Source organism: Pimephales promelas, chromosome 25 (genome assembly GCF_988280905.1).
Source record: "Pimephales promelas chromosome 25, fPimPro1.hap1.1, whole genome shotgun sequence".
NCBI classification, from domain to species: Eukaryota; Metazoa; Chordata; class Actinopteri; order Cypriniformes; family Leuciscidae; genus Pimephales; species Pimephales promelas.
Window position 1 is genome coordinate 4,980,861 of NC_142793.1, and position 15,666 is coordinate 4,996,526.

General features: G+C 38.3%; 5 protein-coding genes across 5 annotated transcripts; all 5 read right to left on the reverse strand.

Annotated features, from left to right (window-relative positions):
- Window positions 1-851: 851 nt before the first annotated feature.
- Window positions 852-1,541, reverse strand: LOC120468105 (histone H2B). The gene has a single exon (XM_039656744.2). It carries the CDS (start codon window positions 1,496-1,498, stop codon window positions 1,124-1,126), a length of 375 nt encoding a protein of 124 aa, XP_039512678.1. The 5' UTR covers window positions 1,499-1,541; the 3' UTR covers window positions 852-1,123.
- Window positions 1,542-2,056: 515 nt separating this feature from the next.
- Window positions 2,057-2,651, reverse strand: LOC120468109 (histone H4). The gene has a single exon (XM_039656749.2). The coding sequence runs from the start codon at window positions 2,620-2,622 to the stop codon at window positions 2,311-2,313; it is 312 nt and encodes a 103-aa protein (XP_039512683.1). The 5' UTR covers window positions 2,623-2,651; the 3' UTR covers window positions 2,057-2,310.
- A 5,064-nt stretch (window positions 2,652-7,715) lies between these two features.
- LOC120468100 (histone H3) lies at window positions 7,716-8,483 on the reverse strand. The gene has a single exon (XM_039656738.2). The coding sequence runs from the start codon at window positions 8,325-8,327 to the stop codon at window positions 7,917-7,919; it is 411 nt and encodes a 136-aa protein (XP_039512672.1). The 5' UTR covers window positions 8,328-8,483; the 3' UTR covers window positions 7,716-7,916.
- A 952-nt stretch (window positions 8,484-9,435) lies between these two features.
- On the reverse strand, window positions 9,436-9,969 carry LOC120468101 (histone H2A-like). Its single transcript, XM_039656740.2, has one exon. It carries the CDS (start codon window positions 9,941-9,943, stop codon window positions 9,557-9,559), a length of 387 nt encoding a protein of 128 aa, XP_039512674.1. The 5' UTR covers window positions 9,944-9,969; the 3' UTR covers window positions 9,436-9,556.
- A 589-nt stretch (window positions 9,970-10,558) lies between these two features.
- Window positions 10,559-11,347, reverse strand: LOC120468098 (histone H1-like). Its single transcript, XM_039656736.2, has one exon. It carries the CDS (start codon window positions 11,222-11,224, stop codon window positions 10,559-10,561), a length of 666 nt encoding a protein of 221 aa, XP_039512670.2. The 5' UTR covers window positions 11,225-11,347.
- Window positions 11,348-15,666: the final 4,319 nt, after the last annotated feature.

Below are 15,666 nucleotides of genomic sequence, written 5' to 3' on the forward strand. Positions count from 1 at the left end.
AATTAGGCACAACACCAACCTCAAAATTTACATATTAAGCCCTGGCATACGTTATAGAGCAATCCTTCGTATCAACAAAGATATAAGAATCAGAAGTAATTGATTTTTACCATAATATTAGCAGTGTATTTTATTACACTGTACATCTTAGTTATTTGTGTTAGTGAATATTGTATTTCATTTTGTAGCAAATTAAACCCAGTTTGCATAAATCAAACTTGTCACAGCTTGTAATTAAATTATTTTCTACAAACAACATTGAATTAGATATAAATAGATTGATAAGTTCATTACTTAATGAATTACATAATGAATATAAAATTGTTGTTTAAACTAATTTCAACATAACTCACTTATAAATGAAGCGGTGGCCCTCTAATCTATTTTGTTTCAAATGAACAGCTAGAGCTAATATTAACTTATTTAGCATGTGAATTTAATGACCAATAAGATATTGTAACTGGAATTAGCACAGCCATTGTTCACAAAGAAACAATTACTTTACTGGAATAAATCGTATTATCGTTCAGTGTTGTATCTCAAGAAATTGCTTAAATGTCATGCAAGTACCTAAAAAAAATAAAGTATCTCAATATACTTGATGCAAAAATGATTTTAGTTTCCACTAATCAACAAAAATTATATATATATATATAAAAAAATGTCCATCCACATGTCATTCAAATAGTAAACACCATCTTTAATCTTAAAGTGTCAGCACATAATGGTAATTTTGTCTGGATCTCTGCAAACTGGTTTTAGGAATTTTTTCCCCCAGATATTTTAGAACTTTTCTCGCAACAATAGAACAAACAGTGATAGAATAAATTCACTTTCATTGGTACCGTTTTTTTTTTATTATTGGTATAATTATACATGAATGCCAGTTGTTGTAACACTTCAAATGTTATGAACAGTTTGCGGTTTGATAAAGATTTACACACATTAAGAAGTAATGTAACATTTTCGCATTTTTAAACTAACGACATATTGAAAGAGATAGATCACGGTTATGAAACGTGTGCTTCAATTCAAGACTGTATTTGATAAGTCAAAAGCTCTTTCTCTGAGAAGATGGGTGGCTCTTAAAAGAGCCTTTGGGGTAGTTGAAGTCGGGCACGCCTCACTTTGAGCTAGTGTATTTGGTGACGGCCTTTGTGCCCTCGGACACGGCGTGTTTGGCCAGCTCTCCGGGCAGCAACAGACGCACGGCGGTCTGGATTTCTCTGGAAGTGATGGTGGAGCGCTTGTTGTAGTGCGCGAGGCGAGACGACTCACCGGCGATGCGCTCGAAGATGTCGTTGACGAAAGAGTTCATGATGCCCATCGCCTTCGAGGAGATGCCGGTGTCAGGGTGGACCTGCTTCAACACTTTGTAGACGTAGATGGCGTAGCTCTCCTTCCTGGACTTTCTGCGCTTCTTTCCTCCCTTACCGGCGGTCTTGGTGACGGCCTTCTTGGATCCCTTCTTAGGAGCGGACTTTGCTGGTTCAGGCATGATGATGCGATATCACAAGACTGACGATTTAATGGAGGTTACAGTGCGATACAGAAGGATTTATTCACTGCTCTATGCTAATTTTCAAAGCGTTAGGCAGTATCTGATTGTCTGTTTTCATAGACCAAACCCACAAACTCAAATTTTATTGGACAACTTGAGAGGAACGAGGGCCAATCACAGGTGTGGATAAAATATAGTTCCGCCCACCGTCTCGTTTGAACTACACACTTCCACAGAGTTTCATTTGTTTAGTTTCCCGCTCTTTTTATTTAGTAATATTTTTGGAGGATAATAAGTGGTTCTAGTATTGTGAATGATCGTGTAATTTTAAAACCTTTTATAAACCCATTGAGCGAGTTTGGGAAAAAATAGACCAAAATGGTCTGATACACTTTAAAAACATAATTAGTTCATGAAACTGTTTAGATTTTTAAAAACAGAAATAAATCTACGTTTCTGCATTCTCATGTTTGCTAACTGGTACCATTATCTAACGTTAATTACTTTTATTTTTTCGTAATGATTTTTTTGGAGAAGCGTTCATGAAACGGATCAACGTTTTATTCAAAACCAATCGGTTTATTTGGGAGTATTGTGTTTTAAGCAGAAAGCGATATTCTCGATGAATCACTGTGGAACATTACTTAAAGAGTTTTTAAATTAAATGTACACTGAATTAAGAACACAAAGTGTTTTAAACTTAATTCTATGATCTGACATGATTAAAAGTTTTGACTCTTTATGTGTCACAGTGTGTGGCTCTTAAAAGAGCCTTTGGGTTTTGTGTGGTTTGTCCTAGTCTCGAGCGTTTATCCCCCGAAGCCGTACAGGGTGCGTCCCTGTCTCTTCAGCGCGTACACAACATCCATGGCGGTGACGGTCTTTCTCTTGGCGTGCTCGGTGTAGGTGACGGCATCGCGGATCACGTTCTCCAGAAACACCTTCAACACTCCGCGGGTCTCCTCGTAAATCAGACCGGAAATGCGCTTGACGCCGCCGCGGCGAGCCAGACGACGAATGGCGGGTTTGGTGATACCCTGGATGTTATCGCGCAAAACTTTACGGTGACGCTTAGCGCCTCCTTTCCCGAGTCCCTTACCGCCTTTGCCTCTTCCAGACATGTTCAACACTGAGTACTTCTGTCGATCAATGAAAGTCTAACAATGGAGTTTAGAGGTTGCAAAGAGGCCTTTTACATTTGCTTACAGGACCTGACAGAAACCAGTTGTGCGTCATATGACACACACACACACCCCTCCCCCAAAATTTCACTTTAATATGCATGTTTCATGAAATGTATTTAACAAATATCATTTTACAGTAGGCCTAGTACTGGTTGATAAGTGATTATCTACAAGTCACTAAATTAAAGGAAGAGGGACACAAGAAGTCATATCACAGTATCAAAGTTTACCCATTTAATCCTCATATTAGTATGGCATTTGTAGGAATATTATACAATCAATGTTCTTATTAAAAAAAAATGTCTGGTCACAAAAGTAACCATTAGCCATTGGTTATTCTGGCTGTTTGATGAGAAAACTATTAATTGTATTTGCAATTAAACGACTTATGAATCCGCACAACTGCAGCAGCGGAGGACTATTACTCTGCAGTGCGGAACTGGATGAGGAAGAACTGATGACGCAACAGCTGTAATTAAAAAAAAAAAGGACTGAACGAATGATACACAAATTCTAAATAATAGTGTTTTAATCCCTTAACAAAGAACTATATTTTTTCTGGCTAAGTTTCAAAAGGGACAAAATAACTTTCTCATGCAGCTGCAGCCTACTGAACACCAAATAAAATGATGACAAAAATGACATAAATAATAGGAAATTGGAAGGTAATTATTATTAACATCATAAATAACATCATAAGCACAGTAAAGGATAGATAGATAGATAGATAGATAGATAGATAGATAGATAGATAGATAGATAGATAGATAGATAGATTTTACATGTAAAATATAATGTAATTTATTCTTTCTAGCTGTTATTTCATAATTAGTCTTATTTATGGTTAAATTTTGTATTATAAATGAACATGTGCTTCATAACAAGAGAAACTAAAATATGTCAGGAAAAAAAAAATTGGTGACGTTTGTTACCAGGATAGAGTTAAAAGAGTGGCACATTTGTTTTATCTTCTGTTTATGCCTGTGTTGTTTCACCTTTTCAGTAATGGGAAAACACTGTTAGGGGTTAACAGTCTAAGGACCCAGAACCAGATATAAAGAACGAAGACCCGGAGTCAGAATTATAAAAAATTAAAGAAAAGTTTACTAAACATAGTTTTAAGTTTCATCAGCAGAAGTCAGCTTCAAGACTCACACAGGTGTTTGTAGGCCGCCTTCCCTCACAGTTACAAAGATCACAGCAGTTATACCATTTCCAAGGTCTAAGCTACGTCATTGCTAACACGTTGAATGATTCTCATTGGCTGAGAAATAGATAAACACAGTAATTTTCCACACATATACTGATAGACGGAAGCATATCTTCATCGATGATGCATCTGACACAGAGGCACTTCATGACCTTCCAGGTCACAGATTGTCCAGAACATGTCCAGAACAACAACTCAGTCAATCTCAAAGAATGGCAGTGGTTCCTTAACCTGCAACTGGAGTAAGACTTTAACAAACAAATGGTGCCTTAAACTATTGGCTTCAATGACCACTTTATGTTTTAACACTCAAACACAAACCAAATCCCTATTCCGCTATTATTTTCACTGTTACTGCGTTCACATAGGACACTAGCAAATAAGAGCTCCCATCAAGGCTGAAGAGAGTCTGAGCGGCTTATTATCAGTTAAGTGTACCAAAACATAATGGTAAAACGTTCACTCGTTTGGGAGAAAAACAGATAACATTTGCTCCCCAAAAAGGAAATATAATAGAAAGAATACATTTTAATACAACAATTAAAGTTCAATATAGCAATGCTCAATATAGCTTGACCATCGGTACAGAGAAGTATCATGTTGGACATATGTGTTCACAATGCCTTTAGGATCCATAAAACCTTTCTCCTGAGACCAGAGAAAGAGACAAATGGTCTTGTGCACCTAAAAGAAGCTGAAGACTTACATCAGCATTTAAGAATATGATTTCACAAGCAGAAGCACAATAAATGATTAAGTAATAATGAATATACTTAATTATTGATTTCATAAAAAAATACATAAGCATTCAAAAGGATATGTGATACATATATATATATATATATATATATATATGCTGAAGAGGCAAGGGATTTTGACCACCTCTTCAACACAAACAACAAGCTTAACACGACCAACTCAATTATTGTTTTAAAACTGCAATACTAAAATGCCGGATTATGTTTGATACTCTAACAACTTTACTGGCCGCAAACAAAAAAAGTGTGGAAAATGATCAGCAAAGCATCTTTCATGTTACTTTTTATTTAACCTAGACTTGAGAAAAACAAATTGAAATGAGTTATATATATATATATATATATATATATATATATATATATATATATATATATATATATATATATATATATATATATTTAAACTAATTTCAATTTATTTTTCTCAAGTCTAAGTTATATAGATATACTAAAATTGAGGAGTGTAAATGTCTTGTAGGAGACCACAATAGTAAAATAGTAGACAGCTCAAGTGCCATCATCCCATGAGCTACGTGGGCCGGAGAAAGGTGTTTTATCTGGGCCAGAACTGTTATACAAATTTGGAACAGTTCTGCTTCCTTTGTTTTGTCCATGGTTGACATGTGGCATTGCTATGGCTTGTACATGGCCCACATCTGGCAAACAGGAGCGGAGTCCGTTCAATTGCCATTCCATGCGGTATGTGGGCATGAGCAAGGTATTACAGTAGATCTGGGCCGGACCTGGGCCAGATTTAAAATTAACTGTGGGCCAATTCTGCTTCATTTGTTTTGTTCATGGCTGTCATGTGACATTCTTATTGCTCGATTGTGGCCCAAATCTGGCAAACAAGAGCGGACCGCCCGAGACTGACTGAATATGCTAGAAAGTTCACGGTTGTTATCCGCTGCTTGGCTAAGAAAAGTACTTTTCACAAAATCTAAATTGTCCAGCATCATGAAAAAGAGAACATTTTAGAGTCATTTCACGAAACCGGTACGATTTGGACTTACACATTTTTGGATTTTTTACCAACATGTATTACTTTTCTGAACACCCCACAACGTTAATGACATATTTAACTTCCGGAAAAACAGATTTTCCCACCTTAGGTATTAAATACTTTTTATTATTGGTAATTATTTTAAGATATGAGCACTATTAGTCTTCAACCCCGTTATGGACAATATGGAAGCTCTCTGAATATAATTATAAAATATATTTGTAATGAAATCAACATTTTCCTATTAGTCAGATGTCCCTTACTCTAATTCAATTATTGCAAATGTAAAATGTACATATCATTTCACACTTATGCTATACTAAAGCCTGAAATGGGCACTTTTTGTGACAGCAACCTCATCATTTTTGATCAAAGAAGTGGCTTAACTTCAGAATTTGAAGTATTATGATGTATTCAGTATTCTTATGATTGCTCTGAACACTTCAGACTGAGTTCAACAAACAATAATTTACTTTTTCATAAACGTAAAAAAAAAATCATAAAAATGTAGGTGTGACGGGGTTGAGACTATGGTAACAGGGTTGAAGATAGTAACGGGGTTGAAGAGACAAATACAGCTTAACATATGAGTAGTTGTTTTTTTTTTTTTACTCAAATTCACTGTAAGATTTTCTATAAGCACTGAATTTTATTATGTTACCAAGAAAAACAACAGATATAAATTGCAATTGCAACTCAGTTTTATGAACACGACTGCAGGAAAAACAACAATAACGTAGTATACATTAGAACATTATAAAATGACTGAATAAGTCATCAAAATAAAACCTATAACTTGTGTGCTTTTTTGATGTATGTGTGTGTGTGAGTGAGCGTGTTTGTGTGGTTTTTTTTTACATGTGCGCATGCTTCGTGGCAAAGAAGTAACGGGGTTGAGTGTGACAGGGTTGTGATTTTTTTGCTAAAAATGCCCACTGCTCTATATGTAGTGAATAACAGGAGATCAAATGGAATGCATGATATTAAGAAATCATGTATGCTTTTGAAATAACAAAGATCATTTTCACAAGTATAAGAATTTTATCTTTATTTGATGTAACGGGGTTGAGCCATTGAGCTTGACAACCACAATATCACAATTCTAAATAAGTTATAGTTATAAAAGTAGTTGGTAACTTGCCTGTGTCTGCACACAATGTTGTTCAGAAGACTTCTGTGATGTTACTTCCTGTTGTTGATGTCACATAAGGATCTGTTCATTATTTTTATGGGGGGAGAATGATGTGTGTAACGGGGTTGAGGGATTACTGAGGTACGGAACTAAATAATGTGATTTTAATGAATAACCATGATTTTTTTTTTTTAAACATTACCAGCAAAAAAGCACAGATAGATATTCATGGGAATAGCCAAATGTATGGTCTTTTTTTTCTAATTGTATTATTCATATTCCAAGTACACTTTCATAGAAGGCCATGAGGGACATGACAAAATAGGTGGTGTCAACTGAAAAAACAAGAAATATTATTTTTTAATATATTTTTTATATTAAAAAAAATTCTAATATAAAGATAAAATGTTTGTCATTATTTTTGAACTCTATTAAAGGAGACATTTAAAAAGGACATACACTTAAAAAGGCAAGTCAGAGGGACTCCAATCGTACCGGTTTCGTAGAATGACTCTTTAACCAAGCCATATGAACATAGTCGCTTTTTAACCTGCATATATTGATAATTGTACAAATATTCCTAATATTAAGTAAGTGATGTTTGGAAATTTAAAAAGACCATGCATGTTTAGTCAGAACAATTTGAAAGGGAGTAAATGACAGAATAACTATCCCTTTGATCATTAGGTTAAGAAACGAAATTTTGTGGCAAAAAGCTACCAGTGTCTTTTTGAATGAGCAATACAAGTTGCACCTTTTTTGCATTTATGTTAAATTTTAATATAAAAAAATTATATTTGGCATTTAACATCCAAAGTTAGTATTTGTTACAAATGAACATTAAGTGATTGTCATCCCATAATAAACTAGTCATAATAAACTATGTCATCCCATAATAAACTAGTCTGTTACAGCAGTTAACTGCTAAACGCTGAGTGTGTTCAAATCAAAATACTGTACTGGATCTCCTGATTATTCAGACCTGGAAGTTAATTTACTCAAATATGCTGCGCAGGACCCTGATGCTTAATTTTCACTTAATTGTAATGTTATATTAGAAATTCTCTCATTTAGTTGAAACTTTAGTGGCTCTTAAAAGAGCCGTTGTGGGTTGAATGAGACGCCGGTTTAAGCGCGCTCTCCGCGGATGCGGCGGGCCAGCTGAATATCTTTGGGCATGATGGTGACCCTCTTGGCGTGGATGGCGCACAGGTTGGTGTCCTCGAACAGACCGACCAAGTAAGCCTCGCTGGACTCCTGCAGGGCCATGACAGCGGAGCTCTGGAAGCGCAGGTCCGTCTTGAAGTCCTGAGCGATTTCTCTCACCAGCCGCTGGAAGGGCAGTTTGCGGATCAGCAGCTCGGTGGACTTCTGATAGCGGCGGATCTCCCGCAGAGCCACGGTCCCGGGCCGGTAGCGATGAGGTTTCTTGACCCCACCGGTGGCCGGAGCGCTCTTACGGGCGGCTTTAGTAGCGAGCTGCTTCCTCGGGGCTTTACCACCGGTGGATTTACGAGCGGTCTGCTTGGTTCTTGCCATTGCTACGAGTTTCTTCTCTTTGTCCTGCTAATGCTGGAAATGCTGCTCTCTGTATTAAACGGCCGATTTTAAAGCATTGGAGCGCCACGAGCCCATTGTGCGCGATCATGCAGGCCTTGTGATTGGTTAGTACGTGACGTCAGCGCATGAGTGCCAGCCAATGACTGCCAGCCAATGACTGCGCGTTTCCTCTTTTCAAACAAGCGGAGGGTTTCCATTGATTAGTTTCGGCGCCTTTTTACTCACAACACTGTATTTATTAGTATTTCACGTGCTGAATAGGATATTTTCCACTTGTGAACTGGTATTTATCAGTGTGTTTCGTTCAAGTGCTTTTGTTGTCGTGATGTGGTAAAAAGATGGAGATCCAGACCTGTTATTTAGCTAAAACAATTTTAGATTGCTTAAGACCTTAAGTCATCTGCAACAGCAAGAAAATGATTTACCAAAAGTCAAAAGGTAAATAATATGCTGTAGCCTATGTTGTGTAGTAGATCATGAATAGCATAAATTTTAACATTCACGACTCGCGGTGCTCTCCACCATTTTGAAAAGATCAAAGGTTATCTCATCTCGGCAACTCGTCCATGAAAATATTCTACTAGTTGCCCAGTGGAAAATACCACATGAAGGGGGTGTTCATGTCCATTTTCCACGTCGGCTTTTGGTATTTACCATAATTGCCATAGCACATGAACGCAATATGTCCCAGTGGTTGTGCAGATCTCGGATTACAACAAAATCACATTACAGTCTGTTTAAAAGCATTGCAGCGAGACACACTACTAAGGTGTCCATCCTCCCGGTGAAATAGTAGATCAGTCCTGCCTGCTACTAAAGGGGAAAATACCCAGATGAACATTAACCAAATCCTTTTCCCCTGAAGCCGATATAGCCTATATGTTACTTTTTATGAATGATTTATTCAATATCAGACCTTCACAGACAAAAAGATTTAGTTGGTGGTAAACACATATTATAGGATCATAATGTACTTATATAAGACAGAAATATAATGTGCATATAGTATGCTTATACATGAAAAAAGATATATCTGTAACGTTAATCGTCGGTGTTGACGCTCACGCTAGTCGTTAAATGGGACATTTTTTTCTTTGAATAATTCATTTATGTTGGTAACAATATTAAAAGAGAAAAGCGCTCGTTGACAGATAAAATGGGTGGCTCTTAAAAGAGCCTTTGTTTTCGTAACGAAATCTTCGTTCCGTTTACTTCGATTTGGCGGGTTTCTCTGTCTTCTTGGGCAACAGCACGGCCTGGATGTTTGGCAGCACGCCGCCTTGAGCGATGGTCACTCGGCCCAGAAGTTTGTTGAGCTCCTCGTCATTACGCACCGCCAGCTGCAGGTGACGGGGGATGATGCGGGTCTTCTTATTGTCCCGAGCGGCGTTTCCAGCCAGCTCCAGGATCTCAGCGGTGAGATACTCGAGTACCGCCGCCAGATAAACAGGAGCTCCGGCGCCGACGCGCTCGGCGTAGTTTCCTTTGCGCAGAAGCCTGTGAACACGGCCAACGGGGAACTGCAGTCCCGCCCTAGAGGACCGAGTCTTAGCCTTTGCTCGGGCTTTACCGCCGGTTTTGCCTCTACCACTCATTTTCAAGTCAGTTACTAATACCGAATGAAATAAAATGAAGTAAGTGTGTCTCCATAGACTGAGTTTAATGTAGAGTGCCAGTCGCCCATTGGTTTAGAGTCTGTAAAGATTTAAACCAATCACCGAACTTCCCCCGAAAGTCCAACCCCCTTTTCGGCGTAGATATGCACTTAATGACCTTTAAGACAGAGAAGAGGAAACCACCGTAGACATGTTTGTCATAAAGGGTATTGTACGCTTTTACTGCCAAAAGTTCTGCACCTTTCTCACGCTGTATATCTTGGGCACAATCACCATCTGATACTGCAATGTTATGTTCCTATTGTAATATTGGAGGTTTATAACTGCCCATGTTGGTTGGATATGTGTGGGCTGATTGTATTGTCACAATTCTTCAGCTTTAAGCTTAGTGTAGTGAAACGTATATTCTTCATATATTCTAATTATTACAACATATTTAGGTTGATCACCGTCTGAATCCTCTTCAGCTTTTTTGGCAATTTACAATAAATCTCGAGAAAATAAAAAATTATTTAACCTTTGTTATTTTTCTTCAAAACGTGGTGTTAGTGAACACAAATCATAGGTATAAGCGAGTTTTGCTCTTATTCAGAGTTATTGGGTGGCTCTTAAAAGAGCCGTTGAGGAACAAACACGGGACTTTTTCTTTTTGGGCGCTGCCTTTTTAGGCTTGGCGGCTTTAGGTTTTGCAGCTTTGGGTTTAGTAGTCTTTGCCTTTATAGGGCTCTTGGCTGCTTTCTTAGCGACTGCTGGCTTCTTTGCCTTCTTGGGGCTCTTCGTCGCCTTCTTTGCGGCCTTGGCTGCGGGCTTCTTGGCCTTCTTGGGCGATTTCTTGGCGGCGGGCTTCTTTGCCGCTGCGCTCTTCGGCTTCTTGGCAGCGACGGGTTTCTTCGCCGCTGGCTTCTTCGCTTTAGGAGCCGCTTTCTTGACCGCTTTCGTCTTGGTCTCGGCTTGCTGCTTGTTGAGCTTGAATGAGCCCGAGGCGCCGGTCCCTTTGACCTGCACCAGGGTGCCTTTAGTCACCAGGCTCTTGATGGCGATCTTGACGCGGGAGTTGTTCTTCTCCACGTCGTAGCCGCCGGCAGCGAGCGCTTTCTTCAGCGCGGCGAGGGACACGCCGCTCCTCTCTTTAGATGCGGACACCGCTTTGACGATGAGCTCGCCGACGCCTGGCCCTGCTTTCTTGGGTTTCGCAGCGGACTTCTTCTTGGGTGCTTTGGCCGGGGCGGCAGCAGCGGGTGCGGGAGCAGTTTCTGCCATTTCTCTCTGTTCGGATTTACAGTCTTTCAATCTCTCTAGTTTCAGTGATGAATGGCGCGCTCTCGCGGCGCTGCCCTCTTAAAAAACACATGAGAACTTTATAGACTCAACCTGCCCGCTCAGCGTTTGTGTGCGTCAACAAGCCCCTTCACGCGTGTGTTTTCTTCCCTTCAATTTGGTTAAAAACTGGAGTGGTAAAATAGTTTGGTTCAGTCAAAACAAATTGAACACCAAGCAGAGGTTCTGAGCTTTCACCGGAGACTAAAATACCAAATGATGAAATGTTTATTTTGCCTTTGTCAGATCAAATCCGAGGAGAGCTTCAGTCACGGGGAAAAGCAGCGCGTAAATTTGATGGATATTTTAAGTGGAAAGGTTGATAAAAGTCTGGCCCCGTCACCTGTGTGTTCAGCTAACAGTCTGAAATAGATTTTTATGAAATCAGCATCAGCGAGGGGCGTGAGGAGGCTTTCATACAGATGATTTTTGGGGCAGGTTGAAGCACACGACCATCATCAGTCTCTCTGTGAATCTCATGTCTGGCCAGCAGATGATCTGTCCTTAAAATAATAATTATTTGTATTAATATTAATAATACATATCATTTCCATAAGATGATGTAAATCATATCACCTAACAAAAAATGCAAATCGTCATATTTGTTTATCCTTATTCGTCATTTATCTCAGTTTCCATAATGTGAATGAAGATCGTGTAAAAGCTCATCTGAACGAGCCGCTCATTTTAAGCAAGGCAGAGCAAGTGACTCAAAAAACAACTGCTTTCCCCCCAGTTTCATAGCTTTTCTGAACAATGTTTGAAACTTTTTGTATTGCAAGCATTCCTTATGCCATTGTAGCTTGTATTTCTCCAAAGATGGCTTTGGATAAAATAATCTGCTAAGTTAATGTGACAAAGAACAGGTCACTAAATGAAAGTTTGTTATATATTGATTTAACCACCACTGAATGCTAATTCATAAAATAGTCATAATATGCACGGATGTCGGGGTTTTGGTCATACCAGTAGGTTACTAAGTTCTCTAAGCTCTAACCCAAACCATTTCAAGATAATGAAGGTGCAGAATTACACAGGCAGGTTTAACTGGGATCAGTAATAAAGCATGAGGACACTGGAGCTGAAGGGCTGATAATAACCAAGTTAAAACATTTTGAATGAACTTCAAAGCAACTGAATTGTTTTTGAGTGTTTTTCAACTTCAAATTCCTAAAATGTGTTTCTTGGAACTGAAAACAAGGGGATACGAAAGTTTTCTGATCCAAGACAATATTTGTCTGTTACATTCATTTTCGGGTACTCTCTGGAGCCTCGAAGCGTCTGTCAGTCATCAGATGGAAACAGGCCTGGACCCCAGTGATGTGTGGCATCAGTACAAGATCGATGATCAAAACACAGAGACAGTGTAGTATCACATTTTTACATCAACTTTATTAAGGAAGAAGGGTCATATTTATACAAGATAAAGCAGAATTATCCACAATGCAGGCCATCCAATCATATACTGAAAGATCAACCCCATACAGCATACTAATAAATATAATCTTATGAGTTTGAGTGTACGAGTGTGTCCAAGTTATTGTTCTTGTTCTGTGTGTCCATGATGTGCAACATAACATAAAGAAGGTAAATATCCACATGACCTCAGACCCAAAGAAAACAAACTCAGAGCTCAGATTCTTAAAAATTGTCTTAAAAATTATCTTTGTGTGTGTGTGTGTGTGTGTGTGTGTGTTGTATCTTAAAAGTTTTTGTTGCAATCCAATTTGTTTAAATGTACTGTGCCTGTTCTGACAAAAAAGGGGGAAAAATAGGGAACGAGTGTATGATAGGATCAGAGTATATGATTTTTTTTTTCAGGCTCTTCACCTTTTGCTCCAAAATCATGTGATTAGATGGAACTGGCATGTCTTAAAGGATATCGAGTCAAAATTAAACCTTTGGGGGCGGTTTCCCGGACAGGGTTTAAATTAAGCCTGGAATAGTCTGGAAAAAATGGCTTTTTGTAACACAGATTAAGTACAGATTAGTTACACTTGGACTATGGAGTCCTGAACTAAAATAAATCAGATTAAATTAAAACCAACTGTGCTAATCTGAATTAGCATGACAGAGGTTGCCTATAAAACATGGAATGAACCAAGAAAAGCTTAAAATTGCATGGAACTGAGAAGAAAATCCAAAGAAAACAATGGCATCAGAAAAAGACTGCAATCAAAAAACATTTACTAACAAGAGTAATTATTTTTTATGCAAGATAAATAATCTGCACACACAAGTTATGGAATAAAAGAGACGAAATGTCGGGAAATCTGTTTGTGTGTATATATATATATATATATATATATATATATATATATATAACGAAACATACACATAAAATCAACGATGTACAACTAAAATCAATGGTAACAATGAATGGTTTTCATTTAAAATGAATTATTCAAACAACTATCGTTAATGCTTCTTGTTTATTCCTGTGATTTACATAAACTTACTAAAACATTAATTTACACAAGTGGTGTTTTGTGTTGAAAGTCTAGAAGCAATACTTTCAACTGTACCATAGTGGTTGCTTTATTAATTATACAGCTTGGATTTTTTTTTTGCTCCAAGCACAGGCTCAACACTTCACCAAAACGGTGACCCCGAAAAATACTAACATAACATAAACGTTTAAACAACAACATAATAATAGAACATTAAACGTTCTCTCCGTTTTCTCATCTTACTAAAATAATTGCATAAAATATCACTTTATTTCAAAATGTACATTTCAGCCCTGTGCAAAGCATGATGGGAAGTGAACGTCATGTATGACTGGGTTAATAGATTGAAACATATTTCAAAATTAAAACATCAAGTGAAGTCAAAGTAGAGTGAGCATTTCAAGTTAGTTTAACATGAACTAATCACATTTTAACAAGAAACCAGATACAAATAAAACATAATTAAATGTTTAAATGATATATTGATGTACTGTATGGAGTAACTGTAGTCTTCCTCCAGGAAATCGGCTTATTAAACTCTGGACTAAACTAAATCTAGGACTATTTAAAGCCATGACATAGAAAGCAGATTTTTGGTTTAAATGGCCATTTTATTCTAGGACTAGGCTTAATCTCTGTCCGCGAAACCGCCCCAAAATGTTTTCAAAATAAAAACATAGTCCATACAACGCAATGAATGGTGACCAAAACATTGGCGCTTATGAAAATCACACAACACTGCAATAATGTAATTTATACTCCACTTATTTAATTAATGCCTTCTGAAGTGCCGCAATTGGTTTAGGAGGGAACAAACCAATATCTGTAAGTAATTTTTTTCACTATACATCTTGACATCTTTCCCGGGCCTTCCACTGTCAGCTTTGCAAAGAGCGCAGCAAGTGTTCATTGACCAGAGGTTAGTTGTCCAGCGGAGCAGTGAAACATTGAAAATGCCATTTTTTTAAAAATAATGACAGAGCTTTAGTACCAAGCCATGCTCACTGTCCTTTTATTAAACTGAATACTCGTGCACATATGAAGTAGGAGGAGTTATAGACCTTATTCAGAGCAGCGCCATGACAGGTATGAAAGTGAGGCTGTGAGGGATAGACTTACCGTGTTTCCAATGGCATCCGCTGTAAAAAGCTGAATAAAGCGGCTAGATTACTTACAATTTCCCACAGTTTACATTGTCGGGAGTTTTTTGTCAACTGACATTTCTTTGAAAGATATTTTTCCAGTGTTTCATGAGCAGAACAATACGAAAACACATTAAATAACAGTACAGCCCATTGAAGAGATGCAAGTCTATCCCTCACAGCCTCGCTTTCATTCTCATTAAAAATCAAAGATGGCGCTGCCGTGAATAAGGCGTATAACAGCAAGTACGGAGGCCGAAGCTGTAACGATCACCAGCTGGAGTGCCCCTGAGAATCACCCGAGGGCACGCCACATCAGAACTGATCACTTCACAAAACTCTAATCCCCATAATGCTTCACTCCTGGGACTGATTGCACACACACCTGCACCTAATTCAGACTCTCCATAAGCCACACACAAACAGAAGTTCAGTGTGAAGTATTACATTGCCACTGCCTGTAATCACTGAGCATTTACCCTATCTTGCCGGTCTGTTTACTGACCCTGGTTTGTTTCCTGACTTCTGCCTGTTTGCTGCCTGTCTTGACTCGGATTGCCTTGGATTATTGTTTCTTGCTGCCTGCCCTGATCTTCTGCCTGTTACCTGACCATTCTCTGTGCTCGCTCTCTGAATACCCTGTTTAGCAGTTATCTGACTCCTGCCTACTTGACGTTGTTTCAATAAAGCTGCAAATAGATTCCACAGAGTCTTCCACTTCGTAACAGAATACTTTGCCACTTCAGATCCAGCAGCACAGATCTCACCTGATCTTGCCAGCATGTGTCAGGAG